We start from the raw sequence: 10,706 nt of genomic DNA on the forward strand, positions 1-10,706 counted from the left end.
TATTTTATCCAAGCACGATTTCAGAGGCCGGCTGGCCATTTGCGGTTCTTCCCCAACACAAGCCCCGAATGAATATAGTGAAGTATAATGAAGTGTTGTGTTCAGCCCCCCTGCTCATGCAGATCTTGTGATAGGGAAAAACACATTCCCTCTACTTTACTTGCCAAGTGAGAGAGAGAGTGTGAGTGTGAGTGTGAGTGTGTGTGTTGCACTGGGGAATCCTGCACCGAAGGAACACAATAAATCACATTTTAGCTGGATCATGTGATTTAGGGAGGGAGGGCAGTGAAGCATTTGGAAATCCTTGCAGACCACACTTTCTGACTTTGTGTTTGCCTTTATCTGAACAAAACACGGGCCAATTCCCACAGTTGTGTGTACAAAAAGAACAGATTATCAAATGGGTTTAGAAATCTTACAGCACATGTAGTATGTCCAAATAGTTTCTACATAGTCAAATCCAGCACGTCTCCTACAAAGAAGCAACCTAAACTCGGTAGTTCGGTCAACAGCCCCACCTACAGGACAGAAATATTTCCTGCACGCTGATTAATGACATTAAACAGTTGAGTATGAGCATACAGTTTATTGAGGAGCAACTTCTTACTGATAACTCAACTTTTAGGATATTGAATAACTTGTGTGCAGAATATAATAAGGCACTGTTATATATAAAATGTGGACACCTTTCTATGAAACCAAACTGTTTTAAAATGAACAATAAAAAAGTACAAACAACTAAACGTAAATGCAGACAAACAAAGCCAAAACATCTCTTCCCCAGCAGGACATTTTAGGTTTCATTTGGACTTGTCCCATAAAGACATGTAGTGCTCTCAATCAGAATATTTGTAACAGCGGAGGAAAGAATAACCTGATGGGGAAAAACTGGAATGTGTGATTAAAGCTCAACACAAACAATCCCATGTTGCTGCCAAACGGCAAATTTCAATTTGAGCCACAAAAAAATGACATTAAAGGCATCACATGCGATGGCTTCACGTCAAAAACGAGGCGTATCACCATTTCATTTTCCAATTTTAAAGGTGGAGTCGCAAGCAAATCAAACAATCAAGCAGATCAACTTGAAGCTAAAGCTATCTTTCTTCAAGGTGCAAACAGCAAGAGGCTAGCGGCCACACGTACAGATGTTTTTAGCTGAAGTCTCTGTCGGGGAGCACCAGCGGGGCCACCAGGGTCCAGAGGTACAGGGCCAAGCCGAGCCAGCTGGAGCTGATCTTCACCCACACGGCCGGCATGCTGCTCTGCATGACCTGGTAGTCGGTGTCGGGCCTGATGAAGCACGAGAACAAAGTCAGAGGGAAGCCGGTGTCTGAAGGAGACAGCCAAGAACAACAGATGGTGGATACGTACATGAACCAGTTGGTGAGGGTCATCATGATGTAGAGGGAGGCCAGAAAGAGGCTGAAGTGGAAGAAGGAGTAGCTGTAGGTGACTCCCTCCTCTTCGTTGTCCATGGCCCGCCGGACTCCGTCCTCCCCCGCCTCGGCCGTGTACTCAGCGGTCAGACCCTGGACCTCCTCGGTCTGCATCAGCTTGTTCACCTGGCTGTTGTTGGAGGAGCGGATGCTGTGGCGGGTGAGAGCACAACACGTCATCTTGAAATACAGTAACAACTGGCAGGGCATGACAGCGTCTAAAATATCTGCGTCAGGCATTCTAAGCAACCTTGTCTTTTTATCCTTTTCTGCGTGCTGATCATTTGCCCTTAGTCAAAGATACTGTTAAAAGTTTCCAACCTGATCCTGAATGTTTAGATCTACTCGTGGACCTTCTGTATGCAGGAGGAGATCTGTTTGTTTTTTGGTTTATTTATATGTAAACTTGTGTTCTTGTGCTGACAACAGTCCAATCTCTCTTCTATTAATTACTAAATGAGTTGTCGTATTTCTTCTGCTAAATCAATACTCTCTTACTAAATGTTGAAAAAGCTGAGCAATGTTATCAAATTTAAACTACAGGTGCATCTCAAAAAATTACAATATCGTGAAAAGGTTCCTTTCCTCCCATAATTCAAGTCAAAAAGTGAAACCTTCATATAGTCTCGATTCATACAAAGTGAAATATTCCAGGCTTTTTGTTGTTTTAATCTTGATGATTACGGTTTACGGTATTACATTATCTTACAATATTTTAAAATATTAGAATAAAGAACTAAATGTGGACCTGAGAAGAGCCTTTAATCTCTCAGTCTGGTTCAGTACGCTCAACCACCATCATGGGGAAGAGCTCTGACTTGAGAAATGTTCAGAAGACACTCGTTGACCACCTCCACGTGGAGGGTAAGGGCTGGCTGTTCGCAGAGTGCTGGATCCAAGCACATTCACAGAAAGTTGACATGAAGGTTAAAGAGTGGAAGGAAAAAGTGCCCAAGCAACATTGATGACCGCAGCCTTCAGAGGATTGTCAACTTGAGGATTCAAGAACTTGGGGGAGCTTCACAAGGAGTGGACTGAGGCGGGAGTCAGTGCATCGAGAGCCGCCACGCACAGACGTGTCCAGGAAATGAACAAGTGTTGCACTCCTAGTGTCAAATAACGATCAAAGGCAAATCATGACAACATGAAAACTACAATCACCAGCAATAACATTAAAATACCTGGCATAAAGAGTACAGAACAAGAAAATGGTCAGTCCCACGATGCCCTGCGCGTCCCACCACTGCACGTTTGAAGGGGCTGGGGTAGGAGGGGCGGGTCCTGGCGCTGGAGTTGTAGGTGGACCAACGGGCTGGACCAAACTCAGTAGACTTGGGTTACACTGCCGGTCTGATGTCGGAAACACAGAAAACAATGTAAACAGCTAAAAGTATGACAACTAGCAATTAATCCAGCTACAGAGAGGTGCGGTGACACATTTTGTTATTCTGCCTCCCAAGGTCAGCTATCCTGATTCAAGTTCTGAAGAAACTACAGTTCTGTTGTGTCTCAGATTCATTGGACTTACTGGGGTTGTTGCTCATGGCCGACCAGGTGAGGTACATGGTGTAGAGGGAGATGAGGGAGGCCTGGAGCAGGCCTGAGCTGGGTTGAGCCTCCTGTGGAGACATGAGTCAGAAAATAAATCCACGTGCCATTAAAACCAAACTCTCTTCATTACTCAAGTAATTTTGCCCTCACAGAGAAAACAGAAGCTCACAGTTAGGACCAATGGTAATTCCATATTAGCTTGTCTTCTAGATCGAGCATCTCATTTCCTTACTTCTTGCTAATAAACATACATCACTGGTAGAGTATGGCACGAAAGATCAGGGCACAAAATATCAACATTTAGTAGCTTTAGTCTACAGATTCCCATATTAACTTCTGTCTGCATTACCTGAACTTTGGGCAGAATGGACACGACGGACACAATGATGCAGAATATGAAGTTGAGGCTGATGAAGACTTTGTGCTCGGTGCAGTCGTTGGGTTGGGTGTAAAACACGTAGAAGAGCACGACAGCGGCGAAAGCGGCGACATAGTTGAAGATGGTGAAGGACAGCAGAGCTGCGAGGAAAAGCGCAAGCACAGAGTGGAGTCATCACGACCACACGGAACCTGACTCACATGTAGTTCGGTCAAGGACATTTTATGTAGTTTAATTGATGGATCAACACGACACTAGTGCACAGACCTGATTTCATTCCTCTGCAATGTTTTCATCACATACGCATGAACCTACTTGCAATGGACAGGTTCATCTTGTGATTATCAGTTGCAATTGTAATGTTTTATTGTCCAGACTTTTTTACTCTGCCGTATGATTTTTGGAAAGAAAGGTGACCCAAAAATGTAAACTTTACTGGCAGCCCAAGTCCTAAAATGCAGGTAGTGCCCATCGAGACCCAATTGGCCAAACCCTTAATTTTAAACCTTTACCGAAACGTTTATTGGGATAAATGGAGGGTGTGCTGCCCGTCTACCTGCAAACCAGCACTTGGGGTTCCCGTTCTCTGCCTTCTCCAACCAGGACTGGTTCCAGGAATGGGCAAAGTCCACCAGCAGGATGAGCTGGATCAGGATGAAGATGAAGGAGCCCACCACGCCAAAGTAATACCACACTGAGACCAGACAGAAAAAAGGATTCAGGACAGTTGTTGAGGAGGGTTTAAAACTGGGCAATGACAGAGGTGTTTAAATACAGTACAGTATGTGCCATTGTTGGTCAACATTTATCAGTTCTGGTTGTTACATGAACTGCGGCCGGGTTTTATAGTAGTACAGGTATGATACTGGAGTTTGTACTCCACTTTGGACAGATATGTGAATTATGCTTTGTTTTACTTTGAGGAAGCTACAAACTCTAATCTAATCAGTTGTACAAAAACCGAACTTTTCACCTTAGATTACACTATGAATGAAAAAAACAGACTTTCTGATTGAGTAATAGAAAGTAGAAATCTGAGTAAGCATTCACTACCAGCTTTTCTTTTCAATCCCTAATTTACACTCAAGAGTCTGCAGCTTTGCACTTGAACCACGCAGCGTAGCATCTTCTTTGTGTGGCGGTGTGTGTGAGCTGCTGGACGGTGCAGACATCAACTGTGTCCTCACTCTGGCTAAGACACTCAATTACAGGTCTGGGCTTCTTACCTGTGTTAAAGATGCCATCTGGAATGAAGAACGCTCCCACAGTTATGCCAACCAGCACCAGGAACTTGAAGAACCAGAAACTGAGAAGAAAAAAGGTTATTTTAAGTATGTACTGAACAAGGTAGGTTCCGCCCTCAGTGCAAATCCAGTCTCAGAGATGCAGTCCCCATGTTTGGCCACCAGAGTGCAGCATGCTGTCATCCCTCATCTGTGGCGCTGAGGCTGCAGTGCACAGTACGAACCCATTTTGGATGGCGGCTCGGGGGTCCTTGCTGCTGCGCACTCGGATCATGATGATGCAGAAGAGGGCGAAGAAGCAGGCCATGGCGAAGCACATGCGGTACACAGACTTGTAGCCGACAATGATGTCACAGTTCACCTTGTTCTGTACGCCAGGTATGGATGTGCCACCAACACAGAAACCTGGAATCTGAAAGCACACAAAGGAAGTAATTGGTGGAAGAGGAGCAAGGATTAAATCTGGACAAATGAAATGCTTTTTGATATTGGAATCTCTTCCTTCTCTTGAAAAAATGACTGGTTGATAACAATAACCCAAGCATCCTGTCCTGCTGCTCTTCCGTATCACTGTTGCTGGGTTACAGCCTTATGAAACCAATTGTAATTATTTTCCTATTTTTTCTTGGACTGGAAATGAAATGAAAATGTAATGACACTTGGGCAACCCCAAATGATTAAATGGCCCCATGTGGCCCATTAAATCTGATCTAATCTGGTCTTATCTCATGTACCTGTTTAAGATGTTCCTCCATGCCTGGGAGAATCATAATGACAGACACCAGGGTCCCGAGCAGCAGCAGGATAGAGAAGGCCAGCCGGCTCATGGTGGAGTTGTACGTTGACGGGCAGCATGATGACAGGAGGCAGGGGGCCGAGCCGCACAAACAGGACGCCTGGAGAAGAGACCAAGTTGAGAATTAGCAAGGCCTTCATCCAGATTCATATTTTATTAGACTCAGGGACAGGTCTCTAGGGCGCGGGATAATCAGGGTAATGCATGCATGGCCTGCAGTGAGGGAAAAAAAAACAAAAAAACAAATAACACTGTGTCTGCTGTCAGGGCAACCATCTATCACTTTCTTCCGCGTGCTTCCAGAAAAGCAGAGACAAATGATGATTGTGGCAGTAATCAGGCCGGCGATTAGAGCCGCCATCGTAACAAATCTCCCCCTCTCTCTGTTGCAGAACAGGATCACAGAGGATTCCTGCATGATTCGGTCGCAGACTGCTGAGAGGTGTGTGGAGCACTGAGGCGGAGACTAGAGCCGAGATCAGCCATCCCTCGCTAAATATGAGTAGACACCGGAGTACACAGGCCTTGGGTGTAAAACACTGCTGCTGTGACGGGAAGAATCCAGCTTCCACGGTTGAGTTTACTTAAGAATATTACAAAGAACTCACAGTGATAACACAGGATATTACACTTTTGCAAAGGTGAAAAGGACTGACAAATCTCAAAAACTGTGAAGTCTGCCACTTTGTGAAGATAATAACTTTAGGCAGGGCTGCCTAAATTGCCATTGATGCCCAGTCCCAACACTGAATCACTGCAAATATCATAACAAAATATAGACAAATCTTGTTAAAATATAAATTAGATCTGCCTGCTTGAAGCAAGTAACTGTGCCACACTTTCTTCCATCTTTTATACTGGGGAATATTCGGTGTCTTGGAAACTGAATTTGCCTTTATCTTCATTATGCAGCTTTTGATTTGAAGTTGACTAGGCAGCAGCTGGAGCTTTCAGATATAGCCTGGGTGTTTGGGACCTAAAATCACATTGTTTACAAAAAGATAATCTCCTTTAAATGTTTTACATTAAATAATAACCGTCTTCTAATCTGTCTTTGTTTTGTCTTCTACATTTTTACATTTGTTCTTAACTTAGATCAATCTGTACAGATTTTTTTTTACAAGTATTTTATCAGTGTCAAACATCTCATATGTATACTGTAGTTCTACGTTGTAAAAAAATAAATAGTTTAAAAGTCAAATGGGGGTAAATCCACAACAGGGGGATCAAATATGAATCAAGGCAGGAATGATGGAATCATGATGGGCACAACAAAGCAGGGACTCCTCCTCCAGAGAGGATGACGGAAATACCTGAGTGAAACCCGGAAATTGCGCATTTTAAGAAAACACCTTTCAGATCTAACAGACACGGGCTAGCGTTACATTTTGTTCATATAACTCGTTGACTGCAGTAAGTCAAAAACATTGAACAGACAAGTTGCCCTATAAGTAATATAATAAGTACATGTAAATAAAGTCAAAGACAGCAGAAATCTGTCAATTCACTTAAGTTAACGTTACGTTATCGCCCTAATTGAACGCCATTTTCAACAAAAAAAAAAAACAACAAACATGTTACAAGTCGGTTTTATAGTTAGTTTAAGTCGTGTTAAGTAAACATTATAACGTTAAACTTAACAAAGTAGCCCAAGGTTGTCAACTGTAGCGTTAAATGTTTGGGTCGCTTATTTTCACAACTTTCCAACAGGGGCAGGCGGGACAAACTGAAAAACGTCAGAACAAATGTATACAATGTCTTGGGTTATGGCCGAATTTAACTAGTAACATGTATTCAACTATTCCGAAAAAAAATCTAAATACACATGGGACACGCACACGCCGACAGAAGCAGTGAAGTATTTTCACAAGACGTTGTGTTGATATCTTCGACGTGACGACGTGACGTTAATGTTTGTAGTCTCGGCTGAACAACCTCGAAAACTTTAATTAGTCAATAAATGGTGTAAGTCTACGTAACGTTATATCATGTAGAAACAACACAGTCGGTAACGTTAAATGTGTACTCACACAACTGGCTAAGGAACTCAATGCCAAACAGGCACCCATGTTGTTTTATTCACGATTCCGATGAAAGTCGCGAAAGCTTAAAAAAGTTCAGGAAGAAACAGAGTCAAAATGGCAACGTCAAGCGTCAGTTAGAAAGAACAGGCGGAAATCCGGCTACTTCCCCCAAAATAAAAGCTTCGCGTCGCCGATGCATTCACACTAGGAGAATCTGATGTTATTTCAATTTATTTATTTATGCGTTTTGGGGGATAAATGTAACCACATGAAATACAACGAATCCGCGGATTATTATGAACTGTGTTGTTGTTCTAGACACCGTCTATGTTGACGTTCTCAGTTTTATTTTAGCAGCACATTCTCCTATACTTCCGACTTTGTTTAGGTAATTTCAGAAATATTAATCTGTGAATGTTACTTCACACAGGGTGTAACCCATTGTAGCAGTTTTCCTGTTATCCAACACCCAGACTGCTTTTGTCAGTCGTCACTCCAAAGGTCGGACCAATTAGAGATGAATGTGTTAAAGCGAAACTATGTCTCAATTATAGTCATATAATTTACTTTAAACACTGTAACTTCAACATCAAATATGTTTTATGGAATTCAGGTAAAAAAGGGGCATATTCAAGGCTATGTTTATTATATTTATTTTCAAAAACACATCCATCAACTACAGAAAGAAAGCAAAACCAATTAATTTTAAACCAGCCAACATAACATTCACAAAGTTCTTGCTATGAAACCTTTGTTACATTGCATTACGTATCTGTTGTAATACAATTTTATTTATTACAAGCCTAATTTTATTGTCCATATTTTATTTCCACTGTTATCTCTTCAATATACCTTATGAGGTCTTACAGTGTGTTTGCGGTGATCAAAATTGTAATTATTATGGCTTGATCTAAGAATTACAAACAGGTTGGTATTAAGATCTACAATTCAGCCTACTATTGTATTGTATAGTATTATATTTACCCCCTATGGAGATATGGTAAATAAATAAATAGAAAACTTTTTCACATTGAAACTTTATATCCTACAATAACCAGCCACTGAGGCTTGTGCATGATTCTCTATTCTGTGCCAAAATATGTCTTACAAGGACATTATAGTCGTGTGGGAAACACAGGCAAGAGAAAGACAAAGTACAGAGTGCTAAAGGAGCAGATCCATGGTGAAAGTAATGCACCTGCAAAGAAACAAAGTAAAGTTGTCCTCATCAGGACTGCTACACAAACATTAGGAGTTGTGGTGCCTAAACCTAACCAAACTGCGACCATTTCACAACGTGTTTTATTTATTTATTCAACAAGCTGACATGTTTAGGTAGATAATGTCTGCAAACAGGTCCAACAGCTGCTACACTTCCTTTGTAGGGTCTTTGGTGTCAACCAGAAAGTGATGCTACTTTTCTACCATGCCGTAGTTGAGAGCATCTCAGCATCTTAGTTGTATGGCATCTGAGCCTGGTTTGGCAACGTAAGTGTACAGCTGAAAGCCCAGATAACCTGACACAGAGAGCCATGAAAATCATGGGATTCAGGCAGAATCTGACACTCCATGTTGTCTATGATGAAACAATCATCAGACAGGGCCAAATAATTTTAGACTCCTCCTATGTCCTCCACCCTGAGTATCAGCTTCTTCCCTCTGGCAGACGCTTCTGAGTTCCCCAGTGCAGGCTCATTATTTTCTACTGTACACATGCACATTATATGATAACTATGTTGATGAGGCGGCTTACTCATAATTTATATACTATGTTCACCATTATGATGATGATTATGATACAACAGGGATGTTGTACAAGGACAGTGTGCAATTTGTTGCTGTGAGTATTGTGTATGTCACAGTCTGTGTATGTACATGTATGTCATTTGAATCAAGTGTCCTTGGGTTTCATTAAAGGCGCTTTATAAATTTAAGTTCTTCTTCATCTTCTTTTTCTTCTTATTGTTGTTATTATTATTTTAACAGCAGATACTGTTTGTGTCCAAGACAAATTTCCATTGGGGACAATAAAGTCTGTCTTATCTTATTTATTGTATTTAGTATAACCATACATATTTATTATTGCCAACTTGACTACAGAACCCTACACGAGCAAAAATGATGCTAAAGGGAATCAAACCCAGTGCGTTGAAAAGCTACTCTTTAGGGGTCTTGACCAAGTGTCCATATGTGTCGAGTTGGGTGTCCAAGGAGTGCTAAATCTAAATCTAGCTAAAGCTAAATCGATGGAATAGCTCTCCTGTAATATCAAAACCTGCCATTGAGGGGACCGCCTCTAATAACTATGGAGTAGCAAAGAAGAGAGGAAAAAACGTGATTCAGAATGACACCATGAGATGTGACACATCTGAACCAATTGACGTAATCAGAAGTTGTAGTTATATTTTCCGTAAAGGAAAAGTTGCTCCATGTATCATCAGCTTTAACTTCTCCTTGGTTCTATAATTGCATAAACTACTTTTGTTTTGTGATTAGATTTGTATTTTATTTTTTTTACGAAGACTGCAAATGATGACATCAAACTTCATATGTCACCACAATATTTTATCTACTAATCTTGTGGCTGTTTTCACAAAGGTCCATTTAGGGTATCCACATAACATATCAACAAGCACCCAAGCCAGAGAGAAGGAACAGAAACACCTGAAGGGGGGCACTAACAGCCTGTGGATACCCTGAATGGACCTTTGTGAAAACAGCCACAAAATCCAGGAAGACCAACACTACAGGGGATAAAGAAAAGAAGGTCAAACGCAACAACATTGTGATTCCATGCGTTTCTGGAGTATCAGAGAAACTCAGGAGGAGATCCCTGTGTTTTCTAAACCCAAGAACACGCTAAGACAGATACTGGTCCACCCCAAAGACCGCACACCCAAACACAAGAAAAGCAATCTAGTGTATGCGGTCCAATGCAGTGAGGAATGCACAGACCTGTATATTGGGGAGACTAAACAACCACTACACAAACGCATGGCTCAACACAGAAGGGCCAACTCCTCAGGTCAAGACTCTGCAGTCTACTTACATCTGAAGGACAGAGGACACTCGTTTGAGGACCACCAGGTGCACATTTTAGACAGAGAAGATGGATGGTTTGAAAGAGGTGTCAAGGAAGCATCTACACCAGGGTGGAGAAGCTGTCATTGAACAGGGGAGGGGGTCTACGCCACCACTTATCCCCCACTTACAATGCTGTCCTTTCATCACTTCCCAGGAAACTCAACAAACGTAACCTATTGGCCTCAGGTG

The 10,706-nt window shown here is 41.9% G+C and overlaps 1 protein-coding gene across 1 annotated transcript; it reads right to left on the reverse strand.

The window, feature by feature from the left end:
- Window positions 1–571: 571 nt before the first annotated feature.
- Window positions 572–7,590, reverse strand: serinc2 (serine incorporator 2). Its single transcript, XM_046059291.1, has 10 exons — window positions 7,440–7,590; window positions 5,348–5,509; window positions 4,838–5,025; window positions 4,596–4,675; window positions 3,926–4,063; window positions 3,340–3,509; window positions 2,968–3,058; window positions 2,621–2,789; window positions 1,375–1,590; window positions 572–1,293 (listed from the first exon to the last, which is right to left on the reverse strand). Exons 1-10 carry the CDS (start codon window positions 7,476–7,478, stop codon window positions 1,155–1,157), a joined length of 1,392 nt encoding a protein of 463 aa, XP_045915247.1. The 5' UTR covers window positions 7,479–7,590; the 3' UTR covers window positions 572–1,154.
- Between the last annotated feature and the right edge of the window lie 3,116 nt (window positions 7,591–10,706).

Source organism: Micropterus dolomieu, linkage group LG09 (genome assembly GCF_021292245.1).
Source record: "Micropterus dolomieu isolate WLL.071019.BEF.003 ecotype Adirondacks linkage group LG09, ASM2129224v1, whole genome shotgun sequence".
NCBI classification, from domain to species: domain Eukaryota; kingdom Metazoa; phylum Chordata; class Actinopteri; order Centrarchiformes; family Centrarchidae; genus Micropterus; species Micropterus dolomieu.